This window comes from Gouania willdenowi, chromosome 14 (assembly GCF_900634775.1).
Source record: "Gouania willdenowi chromosome 14, fGouWil2.1, whole genome shotgun sequence".
NCBI classification, from domain to species: Eukaryota; Metazoa; Chordata; class Actinopteri; order Blenniiformes; family Gobiesocidae; genus Gouania; species Gouania willdenowi.
In genome coordinates this window covers 34,890,170-34,913,708 of record NC_041057.1, presented here as the reverse complement: position 1 = coordinate 34,913,708, position 23,539 = coordinate 34,890,170, and the positions used below count along the sequence as shown (strand labels likewise).

Sequence of the window (23,539 nt, the reverse complement as noted above, 5' to 3'; positions counted from 1 at the left end):
CTCAGCATTTAACCACATTATCCCAGATATCCTGGTCCAGAAACTAAGTCACCTGGGGGTCTCCACCCCATCTGCCTCTGGATCAAAGATTTTCTGACAAACCGCCCACAATCTGTCAGACTCGGCCCCCACCTGTCCAGCACCATCTCACTCAGCACTGGCTCTCCACAAGGATGTGTTTTGAGCCCCCTCCTGTTCACGCTTTACACATCCGACTGCTCCCCGACTCATCTATCAAACTCCATTATAAAGTTTGCAGATGACACCACCGTGGTCGGGCTCATCTCAGGGGGGGATGAGTCTGCCTACAGAGATGAGGTCCGCAGACTGACTACGTGGTGTTCCGTTAACAACCTCCAACTGAACACCACAAAAACAAAAGAACTGATTATGGACTTCAGGAAGAGCCGAGCGGACCCAGTCCTTCTCTATATCAACGGAAACCGAGTGGAGAGGGTCCACACCATGAGGTTCCTGGGCGTGCAGATCTCCGATGATCTCTCCTGGACTGCAAATACCATGGCGGTGGTGAGGAAGGCTCAACAGTGTCTCCATTTCCTGAGAGTGCTCAGGAAGAACAACCTGGAGGAGAGGCTGCTGGTGACCTTCTACAGAGCCACCACAGAGAGCATCCTGACGTACTGCATTACAGCTTGGTATGCAGGGTGCACAGCAGCAGACAGGAGAGCGCTGCAGAGGGTCATCTGCACAGCCCAGAAGATCACTGGCTGCTCCCTGCCCAGCCTGGACGACATTGCAAACTCTCGCTACCTCAGCAGAGCAGGCAACATCATCAAGGACTTCTCCCACCCCAGTAATCACTTGTTTGACCTGTTACCATCGGGCCGACGGTACAGGTCAAACAAAACCAGGACAAACAGACTCAGGGATAGCTTCTTTCCCAGAGCTATCACTGAAACAAACAAATCTGCTCATATCGCTCACACATACTGATCATATTGATCTTGTGCAATAAAACATATTGCTGCTATTGTAGATCTGTACATTCAAGCTGCTATCTGTGTATTTATCTGGGTATTTGTCAGTACATATTATTTTGTCATATTTACATTTTTTATTGTTTTTGCTGTGTTTTATATACAGTATATATATATTTTTTTTCTCTCACTGGCACCTTGGAGTTGCACTCAAATTTCGTTGTACCCTGTACAAGGACAATAAAAGGATATTCTATTCTATTCTATTCAACGTGATCTAATTTTGCAATAAATCAGGAAGATGCCAGATTCAATATCATAAATTCCAATCTGGTGGTGGTGAACATCTTCCATGTCCTCGGGACTTGCAGACTCAATGCCCGTCCTTCTAGTAGAGAGATTTGACCAAAGCGAAGAAACCAGATAATCAATTCCATGATTAGATTCAGGATTGGGATGCTGATAGAGGCTCCTGTTAAGTTAAAGCAGAACTAAGAAACTTCCTCACCTTAATAAATCCTTCTCGTAGTTCCTGTGAAGGTAATACAGGTGTTTATGGGGTGATTGGGGGGTCTTTGTTCCCCCCTGCTGACTTGCAACTTTCCTGCCTCCGACCCGGTGGCAAGACGTACTGCTTTACAGCAGCCCAATTGAAACTACTGCTAGATTATGACCAGCCTTGTGGCTACACATGGTTGTGTACAAATTCACTTTTCTCAACCTTATATCAGGGCGGAGCCAGCAAAAAAGGCAGAGAAGACTTTTGTCTGAGGAACGGAACAACTCCATGCAGTGACAGCTAAGCAGCAACACACAGCAATCACACACTCGCAGTGTGTGATTTCACAACAGGCACGCACACACACTCGCAACCCAGCGCTCCATCAGGCAGCACACACACAAATATCCATCCATCCATCCATTTTCAGAGCCGCTTTGTCAGCACACACACACACACACACACAATTTCGACACACCCTTCCGTATTACTCCCACATCATTCATTTATTTTACTTGTTTTTCTTCCTCATACTGTTCACATGGTACTATATGTGAGAAAGCACCCTTAGTGTCACTGTTGTATTAGGATTTTTCAGTGATACGTGGCTTCTGTCTTGGGAGAGCAAAGTTGCGCATGTAGCTGTGGGGTGGGGGGTGTGGAGTTTTTATGACAGTGACATAACCAAAGGGACCTTTAGGTGGAGCGCTAAGCGCAAGTTACTTAGTTCTCCTTTAAAACGAGACAAAAACAAGACAAAGAGCAGCAAGCAGGAAAAAAAGGGAGCGAGGGGAAAATGGCGTCCTTCTCTGAGAGCAAGCAGGAGTGCACTAGTTGTGTGTTGTTGCATTTAATATGAATGAAAAATTTGATCTGGACATTTTCACTCGCCACCAAGTGGTCAGGACTGTGAATTTTAAAAACCTGTCTTTATTTAAGAATGTTAAAACAAATCATACTGACAAATAAGACATTTTAAAAAGCTCTAACAAAAACACGAAGCAATCGATGAAAATGTATTAAGATTGGGTAGTGTATATTATCAGCACAGGTAATGCTTAAGGTTGCTTTAGTTTCGACCAAGTGATTTGATTGGACAGAGACATTCAATAAGTGCTGATATTTATGTGTCGCCTGGCAACAACCTTGTGTCTCATCCAGTCGTGGACCTCTTTGCTTTGACGGAGTCAAATAAATGATTAAATAAATCATAATCTCTTGTTGCTTAATACAGTAGACTTTATGCATGAAAGGATCTATTCTCCTGTCTGGACTTAAGCGTTTTTTTGCGTGCCTGCAGTTACGCACTTCTGTCCTACGTTTATTCTCTGATCCAGGTTCCTGACGCGCCCACCACGAGTAGGTAGAGCAAAATCGCGTAGTCTGTGAATGAAGGCGGGCTGAAGGAAAGGAGGCGGTGATGTACTTTTTTTGGGCTGTCTAGAAATCACGGAACCTGGAGTTTTGAATCGCCTTCGTTGATAAACAATGTAACATGTTGATTTGATCAGATTATTACAGTGTGACTGAGGATTGGCCGTATTCTGTCCAAGTCACAGTTAAAATTTCTCCAGTTCATCATCATTATCATCATCGCTGTAAAGTTAGATGATGTAGATATGAGGAAAGAACGCATCGACAGAGCGTCCTGCTTTAATACAGAGAGATGTTTACAGTGAAACAGAACTATTAACTTCTATAGTACACAGTTTTAAATATAAATAGTTTAAAGCGAGCTGAGCCCCATTAAAATATGTGTGGGAACAGTTTGTGTTCCATCCTCATCTGCATATGACAGCTTGTTTCACTCTGTAGTGGATCAAAATCACTGTGACCAACGTGGACAGAAGTCTGGCTCTGTCACAGTTTTAATTAATCACACAGCAGCAGCTGAGTGATCACAGCTGCTGCTGTGTGACACACGAGTCTGTGTGGCTTGAAATGTAACTAAGTCCATATTTCTAGTGTAATATAATGTTTCACCTTATGGGGGCACTGCACTTATTCCAGGGTTAGAAGAACGTAAGAGGAAAAGGACTTACAGACACCGGAAAATGCGCGCAAAGCCAGATTTGAATGGGAACACCCACATTTCAGGGAGGCTCCACCCACAGTGCATAACTGGGATGAAGACGTGCAACGACTGACTTAAGCACAGGGGGAGAATAGTGACTGGACTCACTCGCATGGGAGAATAGAACCCTAAATGCGCCTGTAGAACTGTTGTATAAAACCAATATCTCACTTAAGGTTGTGCTGTTGTGCACGAGGCCAAGACTTTGCTTAATTATATATAGAAATTAATACTATTGCATATATATGCCCCCATCGTGCATCACGCCCATGTGGATATAACGTGTAAGGATTTCAGTCATGCCAGATTTTTGACTCTGATTTTAATCCTAATCCCTGAACCCTTGATCTGTATTCCACATATTTTCAATTTCAATGCCTATGATTTCTTTTCACAAGATGGAATAACATTATGCACACATAATAGAGTGTGTAACAGAGACAGAATAACTCCTATTAGTCTTGAACTTAAAATAAACTACTGACAGGGCCAGAGAATAAAAACAGTAAAACATGGGATGTTTGTTCTGTTTCTGACCAATGCCAACCTGCACATTTATAGACAACGTTTTTAAAATGAGACGTCACAAGAAATGTTGGTTCTTGTGCCAAAGTTTGATCCAAATGTTTGTGTTTTTGGTTATTATAACTTTAGTATGTTCATTTGAGAGCTGTTCCTTGAAAAGCTTTAAAAGGATGTGATGAACTTCAGTTGTCGTCGTTAATTTTACAACTCATTTTAGTTGCATCACTAATGCATCGTACCAGGCTGTAGCTGTAGGTGTGCAGGTTGCTTAGTTACACTCATGAATAAATTACGCACAAAGCCCTTTAAGAATCTGAACCTACATTTAAATATGTTGTGATTAGATAGAGAACATGATGAGGCTGTTTTAAAAGCAGCTCATAGAATAGCCTGACCTCGACATGTTTTTTTTTTTTTTTTTTACAAGGAGGTAAATAAAAAGCATGGTCCTCAGGGCGATGTATTCCAACGATCATCTGCAGAGAGCAGATGTTTGCATGAATTAAATATTTGTTGAAGCTGAATTGCTGAAGGTATCGGCTGCAAAGCTCGTTTTTTCTGCCAGTGGTTATAAAATGTACTTTACATTATTTATCACACACTGAAAAAGCCCTGCTCTAGATGTCAAATGCATTGTGAGTGACATTTTACATCAGGAGCCATGCATTTTCTTCATATAGCCCAACTCTAAAAGAATGCATGAGGAATTATGTTGGTTCTTCTTGCTGTTGGGTAATAAGATTTTTCCACTCTGTTACCTTTCTGTGGTAACGGAGTGGAGTGAAAATTTGGTCAGAGCCATCACACACTGTACGACAACTCAATGGTTCCTGTTCTAATACCTAACGTCCTTCATTGGCTTTACAAACATTGAAATCATTACGTCGTTCTGGAGTTTCCATGGATACGGTTGACGGTAACGGAGTTGAAAGGAAAAGGTAAAGCGCAGAAAATCGTCAATCGATCTATTTTTATTCGGACCCAAAAAGTAAAAGCATAAAATTACATAAAAAACCCAACAAAATGACAGACAGATATCCAACATTTACGCCAAAAAGTCAGAGGACAACCACAAAAAGACAGAAAAATAACAAAAAATGTATATTAAAAAGACAATAAAAAATACACAAAATGACTCCAAAACCACACAAAATTAGAGAAAAGCATACAGAACAACAACTAAAGTACACAGAATGACAGAAAACTGTAGAGAACCACAACAAAACACATTAAATGACAACAAAAAATTACAAATTGACTCCTAAAACACACAACACAACAAAAACACAAATAAATACAAAATGACAACAAAAATACAGAAAAAGATATCAAAAACACACAAGATAGCAAAATAACATATAATAATAATATATATATATATAATAATAAAAACATGTAAAACAACAACCAAAATACACAAAATGACTCCAAAAACACATTAAATGATTACAAAACTAACAATAAAATATACGTAACAATGACAAAAACACACAGACCTATTGTTTTCTTTCTTGTATTAATGTGCAGGTTAATATTCTAAATGCTGACAAATGTTCATAACTTGGCCCTCAGATCTAAAAGTCACATTTTTGTGGCACCGCTGTGATCAAACTCGCCCATCTCTGCACACTTTATATTTCAGTGGGTCACATTTTTCCTGAAAACAATATTTTAAAAAGTAATGTATGTATGTTTTTTTTTCCCCAAATGTGCCCCTTGTGAAAAGTTTGCTCATATGGTGTAAAATACAAAACTACATAGATTCCAATGTATGTCAAAAACATTAAATTCATGATTAAACTGTTTAATTTGTGATTTAAAAAATCTGATTGTCACCTGAAGCCAGTTCAGATTATAAAAGCCTGGGATTATTTCCCAGATTCAGCATTAAAACAATGGTTTACCTGTTGCTTCTATATGTGTGAGCAGGGCCGTAGCACCACATTTTGGGCCCTGGGTACAAACCATCTTAAGGGCCCTTACTGTAAGTTATGTACACGGAAACTATACTAGTATTCTTTCATTATTATAGAAGCTTTCTTTTTCTTCACATTAACCCAGAAGTTTCCAGCCTTTCTCGGGTCGTGACCCCATTTTAGAATGTTTTTGATCATGTTTATTAAAGTGTTATTAATACAGAGTAGCTAGGATTAGTGACAAAGTGACAAGTGCACCACCTTTGATATTTATATACTGCTTTTTATTTGAACAAAATTTATATTTGAAAACGTTAAAAGTATAGGATGCAGTTATTTGATATTGTATGTGATGTGTATTTGAAAAACAATAATAATTACAATTACTAGACATTATAGGTGACCCCATTTTAATTCCAGATGACTCCACATGGGGTCCTGCCCCTAAGGTTGAAAAAAGCTGGAATAACCTAATGACTCCATGTATTGCTTGTATTTTATAAATCTGTTCTACTATTGAATATTGTGTGTGACATATTTTTGCTACAATTTAGGGGTGGCTGGTAATTATATTATTATTGTATTTATTTTTTTGGTGTGGGGGGAGGGGGTGTATAACTAACACACAAAGGTTAATAAAAGTTCAATGTAGAATGATTAGAATCATGGGGACACTCTGGACACCGAGACTTGGTGGCAGCAAAATATATATTTTAATAATTGTATTTTTAATGAAGATGTGACGTGAAAAAAGGAATGTTCTAGCATTTAAATGTGCAACAGTCTGAAAAATTGAGTAAGCAGCAGATTTCATTTCACCTTTTTCTCCCACTCCTTTATTTCTTTGCATTTTTAGCTTGATTTTTCTTTCTTGAGGAAAAACCTGCTGCTGTCTATCTCCCACTCCCTGTCACATCAGCAGCAGCAGCAGCAGCAGCAGCAGCACGTGTGGGTCGTTCCATTTGCACTGTTTTAAAGGGGGTGGTATACAGTAGCTAAAGCTCTAATGGTTTTAGTGCAAAGCTGTGCGTAACAACAGCTTATTATCACACAGGGCCCTTTTCATTCCAATAAAAATAATCTGAAAATGTTGATAATGAAATGTTGTACATAAATATAAAACAAACTTCTGCTTAGTTTTTGCTGTAACACCAGTACTGACATTCTAAAATAATACATTACTCCAATTTCACTGCTGCTGAAGTTCCTTTAGTTTATTTATTTGTTGAAGACATTCAGCTCAAATTGGTAACAACAGATTTGGGGGTTCAGAATGTTTGATGCATCCAGAGTTGATGTATTTCTCTTAACAGAAAGAAGAGAAAATAATCATTTTAAGAGAATAATACTGCATGAGGCCCTTACGATGAGCTCTTAATGTTATCACCTACGTATCTGGCAAAAAAGAAGAAACACTGGCTTTAGATGCACAAAAAGATTTAGACTTACTGTAATCTATCTGAACTCTTCTGTATGAAAAGGGGATTTGATCAGTGTCGACCTTAAGCAGTCTTTTATTTTTACGCAAACAGCAAACCCTAAATACAGCTGATCAGATGTGTAGATAATAGAGCTTTACATTTATTAAAGTAGAAAGAGATGAACACAAGATCACATTAACAAAATGGTTTAAAAGTGACCAAAATGGTGGAAAAGGTGGTGAATAGGATTTTAAAATTTGTTAAAAGTTACAAATTAGAGTGGACAAAATCAAAGAGAAAAAGGGTTCAAAGTGTCGATATTGGCTTTAAAGTGGCAGAAATTGGGGGTTTGGGGTAATGTAATTTAAAAAGTTAGAACAATTAGTTTAAACTGGCAATTATTGGGTATGACAAATGGTGAATGTGGTTAAATTGGCAAAAACAAGCATGAAATATGGTGAATAGAGGTTAAAAGTGACAATAATGGGTAAATATATGTGACATTAGGAGGAAAAGTGGTGGAAATGGTTTATAAGTGTTGGACATGTCTTGGAAGTGGAGAAAATGTCCAGAAAAGACATTGAAATGTGATGTAGAAGTGTCAGAAATGGGAGTAATGTAGCAAAAATACATTAAAAGGAGCAAAAATATGGCAGGAAAAAGTGATGAAAATAGGTTAAAATATGGTGAGTTTGGTGGAATTGCAGAAAAAGGGTAAAAATAAGCAAAAATGGTCTGAAATTGTTCAAAAATATTCTTAGTTTCTTGAGGGCATCTGGTGACCCCCTCCCAGTGTCTTCAAACCCAAAATAGGGTCCTTACCCCAAGGTTGAGAAGCTCACGATACGATACGATGCAAACTTTTTCAAACTCACTCTGAAAGAGATCTTTTAAACTTCAATAGAATATAGAAACTAAAATGAACAATTACAAAATAAGAAATTTTTTCCTATTTAAAGTGTAAAACGTGTTTAGCACATCTGCCTCACAGCACTAATAAATGTATAAAATATAAATAAAAAAACACCATATAGTGAGTGGAATCTAAACTCTAACAGAAAGTGTAGAGACAATTGCTGTTAGTGGTTGTTGCTAATGAGGCAGACAGACCATAATAAGCTCAGTCCAAGGTCAGGACTTGAGAGGAAAAGGATAATCTAAAATCAATAGGTTTGTCTTGTTTCTCACAGTGGGGGCTCCACAGCAGTGCATGAGAGTCACTGTTTGATCTGCACTGAATCAACACAGTCGAGCTTTAACAATGAGCACCTATGGATTTAAAATCATGATTTAATGCAGAAAATATAATAAAGAACATTTAGTTCTATAAGAGACAAGTGTGAAAATGTGCTTTTGACTGATAAATGATAATATAATCAACTTCAGTCAAAAGAAAGGTTAAAATTCCAGTTTAAAATGTGAGTTCACTGACAAATCATATTTGATTATCAATTTTAATTTCTAAAAATATTAACATTACTACAAATATGTTTGCTTCATGTCACTTGTCTTTAAATCATCTCTTCTTCTTTTCTCATGCTCCTTGACGAAGGCGGTCGCATTTTCTCCGCTCCCTCTTTCCCACCCGTATCTGTCCTTGTTGCTGCTGCTTTGTTTTGTTTGGTCTTGTGAATCTAGTACGAGCCTCTCTCTACATCTCTATCCAAAAATATGGAATTGATCTGTTAGTCTCTCAATGCAATCGACCACATTTTTTCGACAACAACGGGCAGTGGTGAGCCCGCCTGTCCAAGCGGGGAATCATGATAGCAGGCATGCTGCTGATTGGAGCTGGCAGCTCTTGACCTATCGCAGAGTACGAATTACGTTGGCAGCTGTTTTGGGAAGGCTGCCAGTTATTTCTGATGGATGGAGCAGAGCTCTCAACACTCAGCCACATGTGATGAACAAACTCCAAAGTAACCACTTTGGAACATTTACACAGAAATGAATCCAACTTGGAGAAGTTGAATGCTTGACTCCAAGTGAATCCCAGTTTATTGGATTACTGCTGGACACCGGGACTTGAGCTTGCCTGAATCAAAAACAAATCTCAAATCATTGGCTCCCAAAGCCAGCCATCAAGGCTGTTTCATCTATCCACCAGGTTTTTGTGCAGAAAGATACTCCGTCCCCTCCTCCTCCCCCCCGCCACTGCCTGGAACTTTGTTTCTGAATCAGATCTATTCAAGGTCATCACATGTCATCTAACTGTATCAGAATGGAGTAAAATGATTATATTTCAACACCTTTGTTGGCCCTCCATCCACCCTCCCTGCAAGGTATAGAAGAGGCGGGTGAAGGACCCGCAAGAGGCTGCACGCTTGCGCCCCCCAGCGGCTGGCAGTCCTTTCCTTTTCTCCACCCTAAACCCCCAACCCCCACTCCATAAAGGAGCACAGAGTGGGACCTGCCTTTTTCTCTTCTTCTTATCTCATGTTTAGTAACAGGGTGCTAACTTAGTGGCGGCCCACAGTCTTCTCCACCCGTCATCACATGTGATTGTGTTTTCATGTTTCTTGGACAGAGATGTAACTGAAATGCAATAAAGGATATCTCATTGAATCTCATAAAGGGGTTTTCTTTGTAGTTTCCCCTCTTTCTTTGTGCACATTGTTTAATCCTCACAAAAATTAAAAGTGAATCATTTGCATCTTTGTTCAAATATAGATTTGCACCTTCACAGGAATATTAATGCTAATATACCTCTATATATTCTGTTTGGTTTGAATTCACTTCAATATAACCTTGTATTTATTTTTGCACAGTCATAAATTACCTAATTGATGACTAAACGGACAAATTCAACCCTCGTCCACAGTCGTTTCCTCTCAAATAAACTGATGAGAATTATCTTGAAGTTAACAAGAAACACAACCTAATGACTTGACATTTTTCTTTGATTTGGTGTGAGAGTCACTAACCTACATCAGCCAGTAGAGATAACTGAGTGTGTTTTTATTATTATTAACAAGCTTTAGGACAACATGTAGCTCCACGGCCCTGAAGGCCATTTAATCCACAGACACATTGATTTTTTATTGACTTTTGGAGTTGACATGACCTGAGAAGACGAAGAGGAACGAGCTTTCGCCAAAGTCTTAGACCATTAGACCATCTTAGAACATTTTCAAATGAAAATGCTAAAATTTAGTAGCGTTTTGTCTGTCAACAACATTTTGGTACTTGAAAACAGACCTTTTTAAAAACGAGCTCCAGAGTGGAAGTTTTGGAAAAAGGTTTCCACTCAGTCTCTGTGTGGGCGTGTTCACTGAGGAACACTGTTGGAGAAGTTCAGTGAAATTCCAAAGAGTGAGACACACCAACAAAGTGTTGATTTACTTCACCATCACACTACTGCACTCCTACTTAGAGCTGCTTAATTCACATCTTTTTAACACAGACTCTGTACAGTGAATGAACGGTCAGGTGATGCGTTTTGATTAGAGCACGAAAGATTCACACATGTTTGCTGAGGAGGTGAATGGGGGCTGTCCTCTGGTCCATTAATAAATCATGATTTTTTTTTAGTGGCATCCAGTGAGGACAGCAAAGTAGGAATTTCATTGTGCAGGGAAACATGTTTTTCTGACAAACACTTTGAATCTTGAATAAACGACTCATTTTTGACTCGTTGTGTGCTGTCATGTGTACAGAGCAGGTTGCTGGGCTATGTGTTACATAGAATGACCATATGTCTGGATCTACCCAGACTTGTCCACTTTTCACATCTTACCCTATCAAATAAAGTCGTTTCTGAAAGCTAATGAGTTGCTCTTTACAGTCGGTATCATGTCATTACAGTAATTTTACTCACAAGTGCCGTAATCGTTAAAGATGCCGCTTTGTTTTGACAAAATCGTCAGACACGCAGCAGAGAGAACAGAAAAACTAAAGTCCAAGATGGATTTAAAGAGACCAAATATTGGTGGATTTAATTAAAAAATATCAGCAGGAAGAAGCTCCTGGATGATCAAACCTCCATGGAGGTTCAGAGAGGGGTTTGAAAACTGGGAGCCACTGGGAAAAACTTAGAATGTAAGAAGTTAAGTTTTAAATAAGTTCTGGGTGAATGAATGTTTTTCTGTAGTTAGTTTTTACATGTGTACATTCATTTGTTTTGCTTTTATAACCTTATGGACAATAACAATTTATTTATCTACTATATTATATTTTGCCATTACAAGGTAGATTCTTTTTTGGAAATCCAAACATGGTCACCCTAGCTTAAAGCGTGATCAGCTTTATTGGGGTTCAGTGGGGATCGGACGTCACGGGCCGGGTCAGGTCTAACTAGGTCTGATTAAAGCTCTACTCTTATGTGTGTTTACAGGAAGTGTCTCTGCACGTGCTCTTATTTTGGTTCATTGCTAAACCACACCCCCATCTATTGGCCTGGTATGTTTACTATATCATTTTTTATATTTCCCACGGTCTCGTGTAAACAGAGTGTGTTTAGGGAAACGTTGCCGTGCCAATGCGCAACTTTTTGGAAACAAAAACGGAAACAGAAGCAAAACCAAGTAGTAGTTCTTCAATGATCCAAACATTTTGGTTAATGATGGTCACAACCTCGCAGCAACATTCAAAACCTTTCAGGAGAAGTAGCGTTCAATAATCCCCTCAAAAACGGAATAGGAAGGAACCAACACGTCACAGTGAACACAACAGTCTGTGTGAAGATACAACATTTTATTCTTGTCAGTCTTAAATATGAGCACACACTTCTCATCAAGAAAATACAGAAGAACCAACAATCCTTTACACACTGTCTGCTTTTCTTCCTCCTTCACTTTGGAAATAAAAAAGATCCAATCTGAGGAAGAAGTCCTGTGAACTTTACCGAATGTGAGTCATCCTAAACAAAGAGGCGGGGCCTGTGAGGATAACCCTCCCTGATAGGCTGAGACAAAGTTTTGGTTTAACACAACCAACCAAAGTTCACATTCATAAAAGTGATTTTTCTCAGACTCCAAACGTAAACCACAGAAATATCACAAAACTTCTAATAAAAAAAATTAAATAAAAGCACTAATTAATACTCGTATGTGCAACACACATAACTTACTTTTCTCTAATTGTTTCTCGCTCAGACAGTTTTTTGTTCACATGTGAAGGTCAATAAGGAGTCAAAGTGGTTTCATCGTTTCTGTCTTTCTTTGTTTCAACTCGGCCATGACTTGTTTAGACTGAGAGAGAGAGAATCCTACGATCCCTGTGCATTCTTCAAACAGACAATGAGATTGGTCATACCAACATAAATATTCAAAGCTGCTGCCAAAGTAAAAGCCTTCACGGGCTGTGATTTAGATTTGGCTGAAACAAGTCAGAAACTGGAACATCTCGCTGCACTTTCACTGATGAACTTCAGGGAAGCCAAAGACTCTATTGGTGAGAATCCAACACCTTCCACTTACTTTTCTGAAGGATTTCTGCATGTCTTTGTTTGTTTGTTTGTTTGAAACAAAGACAGAGTTGTATGAGGCACTGAATGGAAAGTTGCACATGCTAAAATGAACAGGAACTTTTCACAACATTTAGCAACAAACCACGTTTAAAAAAACGTAAGTGGATTCTTTTAAATGTTATTTTGACCAGATTTACAGCAATGTTTATGAAATTTGTGAACATTTGTAAATCTAAATGTTAAATATTAAATGTAAATCTAACTGTTAAATATTAAATATAAATGCTATATTTTGGCCATACCAGTCTGTCATTGGCCGATCCCGTTAGATCTCTGAAGCTAAGCAGGTCTGGTCCTGTTCAGCAGATGATGGAGACCACTGAGAATTCCAGGGGCCTCAGTGGGGGACAGTCACCTCAGTGGTATCTGTCATTGTGTCTTTGGGCAAGGCACTTCACCTACATTGCCTAGTATGAATGTAGCGTGTGAGTGAGTGTTGGTGGTGGTCGGAGGGGCCGATGGCGCACTATGGTAGCCTCGCTTTTGTCAGTCTGCCCCAGGGCAGCTGTGGCTACAATAGTAGCTTACCACCACTAAGTGTAGAATGAAAGAACAATATATATAAAATCCAATGCATTATTATTATTTATCTAAATGTTACATTTAAATCTAAATATCAAATCTAAAAATAAATGTTAAATACAAAAGATACATGTTAAATATAAAACATAAATGTTAAATCTAAATCTAAATGTTACATTTAAATGTAAATAATAAATATTAAAGCTAAATGTGGAGCACATTCACTCCATCTGAAGAGACAGCAAATAGCACTTGTTAGCGTCAATTATATTTTATTTTGGTACTTCAGGTGAATTTGCATATTAGCTAAATAGTTAGTTTCACCTGTGACATTGAGATTTAACATTTAGATTTAGATGTAACCTTTAAGATTTACATTTAACATTTAGAATTAACATTTAACATTCAGATTTAGGTTTAACATTTAAGATTTACATTTAACATTTAGAAATAACATTTAACATTAAGATTTAGGTTAAACATTTAAGATTTACATTTAACATTTAGATTTATATTTAACATTAAAGATTCACATTTAGATTTACCTTTAACATTTGATGTTTATAATTAACATTTAGCATTTAGATTTAACATTGACATTACATTTTTAAAAGTAAATATCACAAATCTGTCAAAAGTACATTAATAGACATGTTTTAAACATTGTTGCCAAATGTTGTGAAAAGTTGCTGTTTTATTTTAACATGTCAAACTTTACAATCAGCGTCTCATAGAGTTCGGGTACAAATGTAAATTTTAAAGACGAATAATTATTTCTAGTTATGTAAAGTTTATATTTCCCATCATAAAAGAAGGTATACAGTATTCAGCCCCCTGCTGTGTTCAGTCGTACGCAGCCTGTGGAGAAACTAAACAATCCATTTCACTTTCAGCCTCTCGCTACTGAAGCGTCTCAGTTTACAACACAAAGAGCTGCAATTATCCCAGTGGGTGAAACAGACTCTCCCACAAAGGAGGAGTCCAGTTAACAACAGGACGATAGTGAATAGCAGCTCACAGCGTATTAGACTTTTACCAATTAAATCAGCCCCAAACCGTGTAAAAAGCTGCGCCTCAAAACAGAAAACATCAGTGTTGCTGACTTTGATTTGATCGCGCTCATTTTTACAAGCGTTCCTTGCCTGAGGGAAAGCATAAAGAAGAGTAGTTTGAAGCAAAAAAAAAGAAGCTCAGGTCGAGGTTTAAGCAAAACATTTAAAACAGAAACATCCTCACTTTAAAAAAGGAGACTTTTTTTTTCTCCAACCAGGAGCTGAAATATTTATGATGTGATCTTAACTTTGGACTAAGTCGTTTGTGAGAACACAGTCGGCCTGTGTGGAGCTTCTTTAATTCTCAGCTTTACAGACTGCACATAAACACATTTTATTACTGCTCGTATGCAGGGATGCTGTTCAGAACCCACAAACAAAGATAGAGTGCTGGATCTGAACCCAACCATGGCGCTGTTATACCTCTTAATAAGAGCCTTAGAAGATATGGATACAATGAACGGAAACATAAACATGCGCACATTCAAGGACAAGATACACACACAAAATAGTTACAAATTAGAGTGGCCAAAAACTGAAATTTTGGTAAAAAATAAGCATGAAATATGGTGAAAAGAGTTTAAAAGTGACAATAAAGGGTTTATAAATGCTGAAAATGTCTTGAAAGTGGAAAAAATGTGCAGAAAAGCCTTTGGAGTTTGATGGAGAAGTGTCAGAAATGGGAGTCATGTAGCAAAAGGAGCAAAAATGTAGCAAGAAAAAGTGATGAAAATAGATTAAAATATGGCAAGTTTGGTGTAGTTGCAGATGAAGCACAAAAAGTGGACTCAAATTGTTTAAAAAATATTCTTAGTTTCTTGAAGACATCTGGCGACACCCTCCCAGTGTCTCGTGATTTAAATGGGGTCCTGACCCCAAGGTTGAGAACCCCTGTTCAACGTTGTAGCCGAAAAGAAAATGAGCAGGACTTGAAGACGTTAATACGACACGTTCACCCAATCACAACCCTTCCCAACTTACAGACCTAAAGCCCAATTAAATAAAGACGATTAAACGTGTTTTCCATGTAAACCTCAAATCACAATTACTATTTTTGAAGCAGAATACTTTAATTCTGAATAATTAATTCAGAATTAAATATTGCAACAACCGTGGCCATTGACTTGCTTTCTTGAACAGGAATTTGCAAATACATAAACTTGCAGCTGATTAAATGCCATCGAGCCAAGGGATTTCAAAATAAAATAAAAAAATTTGACTTAAAAAAAAAAAAGGCAGGTCAGGGTTAGGTGAAAAGCCTCGAACTCAATTCCCTGTGGGACCACTATAAATCTCAGGTATGTTTAATCTATTAATGACTGTGATGTGATGAGTGTGGAGGAAAGACATCAGACCAACACATCACTCAGCTGGAGATGAATAATAGTCCTCAGCATGTCGCTCGCTTCCTTTTGTCTCCAGTGTGAAAACAAATCATGATTGGCCCGTCAGATTCGGCTGATGATCACGCCGATCAATTTCAATAATGGCCCTATCTGTTTCATGCCTCTTTGATTTGGGTATTGACTCCATTTTTCTACATCGAGGAGGGGATACTTTGTATTCCCACAGCCACAAACGGGGCCAAGTTTAGAAGAAAATCAAAGAAGTTCCACACAGGCAGAGCAGGGAAAAACCAAGAATTCAGAACTGTTTGAACTTTAAAGTATCATTGGACGAGGATGTGTCCATGTGTGTCTAACCTCACAGAATATTAACATATTGTCTGCACCAGTGGTTCTCAACCTTTTCAGCCTGCAACCACTAAATAAAGATGTAAAATGGGTTCAAAGTGACCAAAAAATGGTGGAAAAGGAGGTGAAGTGGAATTTTATAAACCACAGAAATTGGTTTAAAAAAATGCAACTTAGAGTGGCCTAAAATTGAGAGAAAAAAATGGTAAAAATAGGGTTCAAAGTGTCAATATTGGAACAATTAGTTTAAACTGTCAAATATTGGTCATGACCAATCGTGAATGTGGTTAAATTGGGAAAAAAAGCATAAAATGTGGTGAAAAGAGGTTAAAAGTGACAATAACAGGTCAACATATGTGACATTAGGTGAAAAGTGGTGGAAAGGGTTTATTAGTGCTGAACATGTCTGGAAAGTAGAACAAATGTGCAGAAAAGGCTTTGAAATGTGATGTAGAAGTGTCAGAAATGGGAGAAATTTGCAAAAATGTATTAAAAGGAACAAAAATATGTCAAAATAGGTTAAAATATGGAAAGTTTGGTGTAGTTGCAGAAAAAGGGTAAAAATAAGCAAAAAGGGCTCTAATTGTTGAAAAAAATATTCCTAGTTTCCCCCTCCCAGTGTCTTGCGACCTGACCCCAAGGTTGAGAACCCCTGCTCTGCACAACCTGCCAGTGTTAGCAAGCAGCTGTTAGCATTAACTCTCAACGTCTTCTATAGGTTCTTTTTCTTTGTTGCATAATTGTTGTGCTCAAAGCAATCCTATAGATAAAGGTTGTATTTATACAGTGTTAATATTACATCATATAAATGTTTTCTTTAATCCGTCTTCTTTTCTACGACTTTAGTAAAACAATTGGCTCTCATTAACTGTACATTAAGCCCTGATGTTTGTCGTGTGTATAGAAACGCTAAGAATGTCTACACAATCACCTCACAATATAAGTCAACAATTCAGTCAATGGTTTATTAACATTATTGTATATTCCTCTGTAGCATAACACGCGGGGAACTTAATTGTTATTGAAATATTCTTATGTATCTAGTTGATGAAGGGTTAATAAGATTTAAAAGGATAAGGACTAAACTCATCAGGTTTGGTAGAATCTTTACATTTTCTTTGAGGTTTTATCAAAATCTCTGTACAAAGATCAGGGTGTGACTGAGACAGTGAGATGGTCTTTTCTTCAATTACTATTAATACTTTATACAGTGGTATGAAAACGTTTCCATTATTTTTATTTATAAATAATTGGGATCAGAAACTTCATTTTAATCTGTCAAAAAAAAACTGATGGACGTGAATAATTCAGTAGTGAAAGCTGGTTTATTGGAATAACACAAGATGTCATTTTGTTGATTTGAATACCTGTAACTACTAAAAATGGCTTGCTCAGCTCTTTAGTGCATTTAATCATGAGAAAAGGTTTTTTAAGGTGTTTGTCATGTAATCTCCTGTGAAAAGTGGCAACATTAGGGCCTCAAAACAACTTTCTAATGGCCTGAAGGAAAAGATTATGGTTTAGGGCAAATAAGTCAAATTCAAGGCCCGGGGGCCAAATCTGGCCCTTTAGAGCAGTGATGGGCAACTCTATAACAGCGGGGGCCACAATAATGTGATTGTATCTGTTCTGAGGGTCACATGATCAACATTTAGAACAATTATCAATCTGAGCATTAATAAGGGTGAAAAACAGTTTTATTGTTGTCTCTGGTTTTGTTGTTTTTAGTCATTTTGATGTGCTTTTATTATTTTTTGTGTTCTTGTTGTAATTATGTGTATTTTTCTGTCATTTTCTGCATTTTTTTTGTCAATGTTTGTGTTTCTGGGGTCACTTTCAGCATTTTTATTGTTTTCTGTATTTTTCTGTCATTTTGTGCATTTAGTTGACAGTGTGTCTTTGGTGCTATTCTGTAATGTGTTTTTTGTGTTTTTGTAGTTATTTTGTTTGTTTAAGTGGTTGTTGTGTCTTTATTTGTTGTCATTTTGTGTTTTATGAGTCATTTTGTGAATTTTGTCGGGCTTTATATTGCGTCCAACTTCTTGAAATACAATTTTTGGAGATTTATGTTGGGGGCCGCCACATGCATCGCAAAAGTAAAAATGATAGGAAAAATTGCAAATACAAAAACTCATTTAAAATCCACAATATTTGTCGAGCTCAGTTTTCCACTTCTTATATCACATGACAGCAGTCAGTTTTAATTTCAAACTGTTGAAAAAACTCTCATATTTCCCAAAACCTGGCAAATTTTCCTCAAATTATTCCACAAAATCAGGGATATTTAAGTGAATGTGGTCTAGAAGCTGTTGTCTTTACAAGTTTTATTTTGTTAGTTTTTTGCTGAAATATTCCTACTGTATGTCCATATGTTTTTTGATAGATCAAAATGAAGTCGCTGACCCAAAAACCCAATGATTTATAAATGAAAATACCAAACTTTTTCATACCACAGTAAATGTCAATTTTGTTCCCATCTTCATGTCTTCGCACGCTCATTTTATGATTGACAAACTGGAAAAGAAAGTATCTGGTATTATTCCATAGTTTACTCTGACGAATTTCAATCATTTTGCACAAACCAAGACATCAGAAACATACAATGGGACAAGATTCATCTAAAAACTACTTACAGTTATACACCTGACGTGCCAGAGCAATGACATGTACCGGCATCGGCAACTAGGGGGCGAAAGAAGAAATTCTGGGATTTGTTGCGTTGCCCACATTTTAACACAATCCACCGTGGGGGAAATAACGTGAAAACAGTTCATTAGATGTGGTGGAATATATAAACTGTCTTTGGGTTCGTTGTGTCGAAGGTTTCACATTTCAGTCAAAAAACATGTGAACAGGTTTTATTAATCAGATGGATGCGTCGTATAGAAACGAGCTGATATCAAACAAAAAGCAACATCTTTGATACATTTGTATTATCGGACGTTAACTCTGGCTAAAAGATGTTTCTGTTAAATTGTCCTTCACTGGTTTTACAAATCTGGCCTAAAATCTTTGAAATGTACTTTTTAGTAGATCTATGTCTAACAAAACACACTATTATGCAACATATGTGTTTTATTAACTTTTAAAAACAGGACTACTTTACAGTTTTAGAGCCTGTGTTCCTCCATCTTGAAATCATGTGACTGATGATGTCACACGGCCCCACTGCCTGTAAACATCCCATTGTGAAACATTCAGCCTGATTTTTAGATCATTTAGAATATTGTTCAGTCAAAATAACGGATTATTATCGTATCGTATCGTATCCTATACGCTAACAAATGCATAGCACGTAAACGCCTGGTTATTAGGTGTCAGTGTGAACCACATTCTAGCTTGGAAGTTAAAAAACATACTGGGCACTTTTATAAATGTATGTACAGTAGTTACTTTTTAAAAATAATTTAGGAACTTAACAGAATCAGAATCTGTTGGAAAAGCAAAAGTTTTGAAAAATGTTATTTGACAGAATGATAAACATACAATTTGTTTTTGATATTGGTGGTTGAATTACAGTTAGTAACCGTTTAGTTGTTCTCGTAAGAAATGAAATCAATTGTATTTTGTACCATTTTGTACTTGTAAAGGTGAAATTTGTTATTGCGATATATCAACGTAAATCTCTTTAGTTTACAGAAACAGGATAAAAACAGTTGTGACCCAAAATAAATCTGCAACCGCAGAGGGCGACAGTTCCAACTCTGAGGTTTGGTAGGAGACAATGAAGCAGAGAAGATGAGCTCTCCCTTAAACGGTGCGCTGACATGCTTTGGTGGCTGAAGTTAGCGAGCAAATCACCTGAAAGTACATCTATTTGTTTTTTTAGATCAACCAAAAGCAGCACAAGTTTTCATTTTGAGTGAAAAATCTGATAAATGATGTAAAAATCAGGCTGAATGTTTCACTCCAATAGAAAACAATGGGATGTTTACAGGCAGTGGGGCCTTGTGACATCATCAATCATGTGATTTCAAGATGAAGGAACACAGGCTCTAAAAATGTAAAGTAGTCCCATTTTTAAAAGGCAATAAAATGAAAATGGTGCATAGTAATGTGTTTTGTTAGACATAAATCTACTAATAAGGACATTTAGAAGATTTTAGGCCAGATTTGTGAAAACAGTGGAAGATCCCTTTAAGGAGGGTACCAAAACTAATAATCATAGTACAGTAAAATTAGAATAATGTAACAGCAAATGTATCATTATGAAGCTGGAAACAAAAGTACTTGGGTTTGACATCTAAATATCCTAATAGTCTTTGTACTTTAAAGAGTCTTTCTGCTGTTACTGTTAATGTAAATTTGCCTTTTCCTCTAGTGGACATTAAAATGATTTAATGATCCCTTTTAAGAACGAAACAAAAATAAAATCTATTCTAAGAAGAAATAAACAATTGATCACTTAGAATCATATAATTTAGAGAGCAAACGTATTTAAGAGAAGGTCATCTGACGGTAAAGCAATGGTTACATCTTTTAAAAACCTTAAAAAACACAGAACAGAAACCTAATACATACTTATTTAGTGGCTCAATGTGGTTACTTTGCAAGAGATTTCATGCACACTGTGCATCAGTTTATGGTTCCAGTTGAAAAAGCAATGCACGGACGTGTGTGCACACACACACACACACGCACACACGCGCACACACGCGCACACACGCGAGCGCGCACACAGAGACAGACGCACACACTGGTGTTTCAAATCCATCTCAGAATCGTAGCAGGAAGGGCAGCAGCACGATGAAGAGCAGACAGGTGTGTAAGTGCACGGCCACCGCACCACCGCTGCCGTCCTGAACTGCTCGAGGACCTGAGTGGAAAAAGAAAGAAAGAAAGAAAGAAAGAAAGAAAGAAAGAAAGAAAGAAAGAATGACAGAAAGGGTCACGTGATTGTTCCTTCCTTTGAGTTTGATCTGATAGAGTTCACTTATATGTAAACAAACCCTCATTTTTGTTTCTAAAATTTGAAGTGAAACAAAAGGTATTAAAAAAACAAATAATCTTAATAATGAACAAAAAAAAAAAGAAAGGGTTTGTGTATTTTTGTTGTCGTTTTATGTATTTTGATGTGGTTTTATGCTTTTCTCTCATTCTGTGTGGTTTTGGAGTTAATTTGTGTATTTCAGTTGTTTTTCTGTATTTTTGGGTTCATCCTCTGAGTTTTTGGATGTAAATATTGGGCATTTTTCTGTCATTCTGTGTATTTGACTGTTTTTCTGTTTTAAATTATGTTGTGTCTCTTTTTGTGTATTTTTGTTGTGTGTCTTTTTGTGTATTTTTGTTGTCATTTTGTGTTTTTTTGTTATTTATTTGTGTTTGTGTTTTTGTGTTGTGTGTTTTGGGAATAAATTTGTATAATTATGTTGTTATTTGTGTTTTTTGAGACATTTTATGTATTTTTGTGTGGTTTTGTATAGTTTTCTCTCATTCTGTGTGGTTTTGGAGTCAATTGGTCGTAGGAGTCATTTTTGCATATTTTTGATGTTTTCTACACTTTTTCAGTGTTTTTTTCTGTATTTTTGTGGTCATCCTCAAAATATTGTGTTATTTTTGTAAATGTATGTGTTTTTTTCTCATTTTGTGCGTTTACGTTTGGGAGCCGCAGAAAATTAAACCGAGGGTCACATGTTCTCCATGTCTGGTTTAGACTTTAAACAGGAATTTACAGGAAAATAAGGCATTTAATAAAAGCTGCTCACGATCACAAAGCCTAAAATCATATGAAAACATCCCACAGAGGAATAATTACATCACATGTTATTGATCAGATTTTTAATAGATCAAAGCCTCATTGCTTTGAAGCTTTTTTTTTACTCTAGTCTTTCTAAGCATCAGCGTTTCTGAGAATGTAAACATCTTATATTAGATTTATTCTTTTCCAGCTGTTTAACTTTTCACTTTGGATTGTGATGATACAGTTTGAGGTACTTTTTATTGGATTTGCAAGAGTTCATCACGGTTTCATTTCGGGAATTTAACCAATTACTCTGCCTCAGTGAGAATCTCTAATCCTGCATTTAGCAAATTATACCAATCTCTGCAAGTCATTTATACATTTTTTAAACTTAAATGTAGCAGAAGGATCAGACGCATGTTTCCTGCACTATGATAAACGCACAGTTATATTCAAACAATTGGCTACTCTGTACCTCGAGGGTATGCAACTTTTGTTGTGATTCAGGGAACAAAATCGTAGACGTTGTGATTTAATTTTACATATTTTTGACAAGATAAGATCAAAGAATGTGAGATATCACAACAGCATTGTAAAGCTGTGATTACGAGACAGGTTAATAAAAACACGTTTTACATGCATTAAAAGACTAAAACTCACAGAATTATTGACAATCAATTGTCTTTATTTATTTATTATGAAGTATTAGGGATCCTCCACTGTTTTCACAATCCTGGCCTAAAATCTTCTAAATATTCTTTTTAGTAGAAATATGTCTAACAAAACACATTATTATGCACCATATTTGTTTTTTTAACTTTTAAAAATGGAACTACTTTATAGTTTTAGAGCCTGTGTTTGTGCATCTTGAAATCACATGATTGATGATGTCACACGGCCCCACTGCCTGTAAACATCCCATTGTTTTCTATTAGAGTGAAACATTCAGCCTGATTTTTACATCATTCAGCAGTTTTTTTTAGATCATTCAGGAACTTTTTAAAATTAAGGAAAAGTTAAGATGCCGATGTAAACAAAAAGAGAATAAAAACTGTTGGGACACAAAAAAAAATCAGTTAATCGCTAACTTCAGCTACCAGAACAAGTCAGCTCACTGTTTAAAAAACAGTAAAGGTCCCTTAAGAAGAGCTCTTCTTCTCTGCTTCATTGTCTACTACCAAACCACAGCGTTGGAAATGTCACCCCCCGTGGTCACAAATTTTGTCAGGTCACAACAAGAGGTTTACATCGGCATCTTTAACTTTTCCTAGTGTTTTAGAGAAACCAATAGCAGCACAAGTTGTCATGGTGACTGAAAAAGATGAACTAAAAAGCTGCAAAATGATCTAAAAACCAAGCGGAATGTTCCAATAAAAAACAATGGGATGTTTACAGGCAGTTATGGAGCCCCGGACCTGGAGCCTCATTTATAAACGCTGCGTACGTACAAAGAAAGCGTACGCCACATACATTATAAGCAAAGTTTGGGATTTATAGAAGAAAAACCTCCACGGCAGCTCTGACCCTGCCATACGCACAAAATCATGAGAAACGGGAAAACTCCGACACCAACAGGAGAAAGATGAAATTAATGACTGCTCTGTGAAATTAATAGAAATTCTGTAAAATAATTGAACACATTGAACATTTCACAACACATATTATTTGAAGGATAGATTTGCAAAAACGGAGGAAAAAGTTTTACCAACGCCCGCAGGGAGTGAGTGACTTACGCGTGCCTACAAATACAG

General features: G+C 37.0%; 1 protein-coding gene across 3 annotated transcripts in view; it reads right to left on the bottom strand.

The window, feature by feature from the left end:
- Positions 1-20,128: 20,128 nt before the first annotated feature.
- The window catches only part of ntm (neurotrimin), a 636,326-nt gene continuing 632,915 nt past the window's right edge, over positions 20,129-23,539 (bottom strand). For 2 of the 3 annotated variants that reach the window (XM_028467262.1, XM_028467259.1), the window contains one exon: positions 20,129-20,924. In XM_028467262.1, the coding sequence (XP_028323063.1) occupies positions 20,824-20,924 (101 nt within the window). In that variant the 3' untranslated portion in view covers positions 20,129-20,823. The remainder of the gene's footprint in view (positions 20,925-23,539) is intronic. The other variant, XM_028467260.1, reaches the window with a different exon arrangement.